The sequence below is a fragment of the Microtus ochrogaster genome, chromosome 16 (assembly GCF_000317375.1).
Source record: "Microtus ochrogaster isolate Prairie Vole_2 chromosome 16, MicOch1.0, whole genome shotgun sequence".
NCBI lineage: Eukaryota > Metazoa > Chordata > Mammalia > Rodentia > Cricetidae > Microtus > Microtus ochrogaster.
Window position 1 is genome coordinate 42880087 of NC_022018.1, and position 2951 is coordinate 42883037.

The window sequence follows — 2951 nt, forward strand, 5'->3', positions numbered from 1 at the left end:
CTGTGGCTAGCGGAGAAGAGCTTCACCTGTGGCTAGCGGAGAAGAGCTTCTCCCGTGGCTAGCGGAGAAGAGCTTCTCCTGTGGCTAGCGGAGAACAGCTTCACCTGTGGCTAGCGGAGAAGAGCTTCAAGGCCACAGCCAAGTTTCTCACACTAACATTATGCCCCAGAATACTTCAGAGGCCAGATCTCTAATCACTAGGATATGATGCTTCCAGTCAAGGGAACCTACTTTTGGTTCAGATTCTAAATTACTGATAAAATTTCTGACATCATTAGGAAGGACCGAGAGCAGAATAACTTCAGTCTACAGAGAAAACCAGTCACACAACTGTCCATCGTTTCTCACTGTGTCTTATTCAACAGTTTTAGAGTTCTTCTCCATCCCTATCCGAGCATTCCAACTGACAGTAACCAGGGGTGGGGGAGGGCTCAGCTGGTAAAGCACACACAAGAATGAAGAACTGGTTGATCCTCAGTGCCCACATAGAAAAGCCAGGCACAGTGGGGCACACCTGTATTCTCAGCACTGGGGTGGCAGACACCAGACTAGTCAGCTAGTCTAGCTTACTCAGAGAGCCCCCGGTCCTAGTGAGAGACTCTCTCTTAAGAAGCAAGGAATGACACCTGAGTTGAGCCCTGGCCTCCGTGTACACACACGTGCAGAGGAACTCCTCCACCCGACTTGTAGCAAACTACCTAGAATGCTTGTTTGTTAGTTAGGGGTGCAGCAGTGGGAACAAGCAGTTAGGGAACAAGCAGTGTGAAAAGTCTAATGTCAAATTTTTTTTTAAGTTTTTTCTGCTATTTTACATGAAGAAATCAATCTTGGGATATTTTTAACTTCATAGTACACATGACCCTCATGAGACTGCACTGCTAACTGAGGGCTCTTTCCTGTCTCCCTCACAGGCTGGCTTCGTCCCCTCCCTCACAGGCTGGCTTCACCCCCTCCCTCACAGTTAGGTTGACTTTGTCCCCTTCCTCACAGGCTGGCTCCACCTGTGCTTCAATCAAGCTGCAAGTTCTCGGTGTAGCCATCTAAGGAAATGCCTTGATGTTATTCTGCAAGCCTAATTTTAACATCGGACACCCGCTACAAGTTTCTTTTATGTTAAAGTCTAATATTAAAGAACACTAACAAATATTCTTTTGTCTGTTACCTCTTCTCTGTTTAATGCAGAAACTGATAAAATATAAACATTTATATAGGAGATTTTGTTTTGTTTTTCTGGCAAACAACCAAAACTTCTCAAAGTCCATTTGAAAAGGAAACTCATTTCCTGGTCATCATATATTTTCTTGGAGAGAAAATTTTAAATTTTTTAAGATAAAAAGCATGAATTTTCTCCCATCCTAAAGAGCTCATCTTGTGAAATGATTGTACACACATCTTCCTTTGGAAATTAATGACATCACGACCACACTGGACAACCACTGTCTGTGGCTGGGCTGTCCTCTGGTGAGGCCCAGTCAGGAACACTCTCCTCCCCTCCGCAACAACACTCAGGAGAATATGCCTGGGCATGGGAGCATCTGAGATCAAGGCTGCAGGATCAGCTGGACTTACGTTTCTGCAGGGTCTCCTCCAGACCATCCTGCATTGTCTCTCTGCATTTGGGAAGCATGCGCTCATTTGTTTCCTCGATGATATTCTTCAAGTTCTCAAGAACTCGCAATTCGCGAAGGCCACGCTTTTCCTATTAAGAAAGAGTAAATGAGTAGAACCGCAGGTCTGCAGTCACTCCTGTAGCTCCACCCCGGATGAGCTTGCGTTACTAGTGCATTATTACTATGGAACACACATGCCGCCTTTTAATTCTCTGGCAGAAGAGGTGGAAACCTGGAGGCATTTTTATTATAAAAGACTCTGAAAGCTGCAGTAGGGGTAATGTTTTCATAGTAGTGTTCAGAAATGGGGGGTGGAGGGGGATGTTAGAGAAGCAACCAAAGAGCTACATGGCCACATATTTCAGTAGAAGAACCCTGCTCTGACTTAAATATTCATTTCACCATACTTATTGTCATATCACTTCTGCTATGATGTGCTACATATTTTATTATTGCCTTTTTTCTCTTCAAAATAGCAGCGGCAGTCAAAGTAATGATATACAGACATTTTACCACACAGAAAAATGAGCAGTGAAGGCCGGCTGTTCTTAGACAGCCTGTGCCGGCCTTCAAGGCTGGTAACCTGTCTAGGAAACAGGTCTCTGCACTGGGATGTGCAAGTGGGCTCCAGTGAGCCTAAAGTGCTTGTGCTGAGAATGTGGTTAATGCCGGTATCTGCTTCCTCAGGTATGTGTCATCTTGGCCCATGCCTCAGCAGGTTCTATGCAACCAGCCAGACAGCACTGGGCTTCTCCACCCAGCAGCTTTGGATCATTTACAATTTGAAGTGTTGCCATAGCTGCTGCAGAGGAGTCGTACTCTCCTGGAGCACTCCTGGAGTGAGGACTTTTGGAAGCTTCTGTCTGGTTTCTCTCAAATCATTTCCCAGGCATCCCCCTTGCTTCTGCTGTGACAGCACAGCCTCACACACAGCCCCATGCCAGGTCCTGGGAGTCTCAATCAATCACTGAACCTGGGGTGGTCTCAGCATCCCACTGGGGAAATTTTAACCACCTTCCCCATCTGACTTGAGTGTGGGCTAGACTGAGTGACGTGCTTCCAAAGAACAGCACAGGGAAACAAAGCACTTCGCTCCACAGTGGAGGAAGCTCAAGAGCTCCCTCAGCCAAGCAAGGCAGGTTCGTGCACAGTGAAAGTCCTCTAATGGCAGCAGCTGGATGTGATGTCATGCAAGGCTACTTTTCTTTGCGCAAGCTCATAAGCCGAGTCTAATCATGAAAAATAAAATGGGAGCCGGGCGGTGGTGGCGCACGCCTTTAATCCCAGCACTCGGGAGGCAGAGGCAGGCGGATCTCTGTGAGTTCGAGACCAGCCTGGTCT

The 2951-nt window shown here is 46.8% G+C and overlaps 1 protein-coding gene across 2 annotated transcripts in view; it reads right to left on the reverse strand.

The window, feature by feature from the left end:
- Positions 1-2951, reverse strand: part of Bloc1s5 (biogenesis of lysosomal organelles complex 1 subunit 5) — a 113008-nt gene that overhangs the window by 92304 nt on the left and 17753 nt on the right. For both annotated transcript variants that reach the window (XM_026782948.1, XM_005355062.3), the window contains exon 3: positions 1570-1699. In XM_026782948.1, the coding sequence (XP_026638749.1) occupies positions 1570-1699 (130 nt within the window). The remainder of the gene's footprint in view (positions 1-1569; positions 1700-2951) is intronic.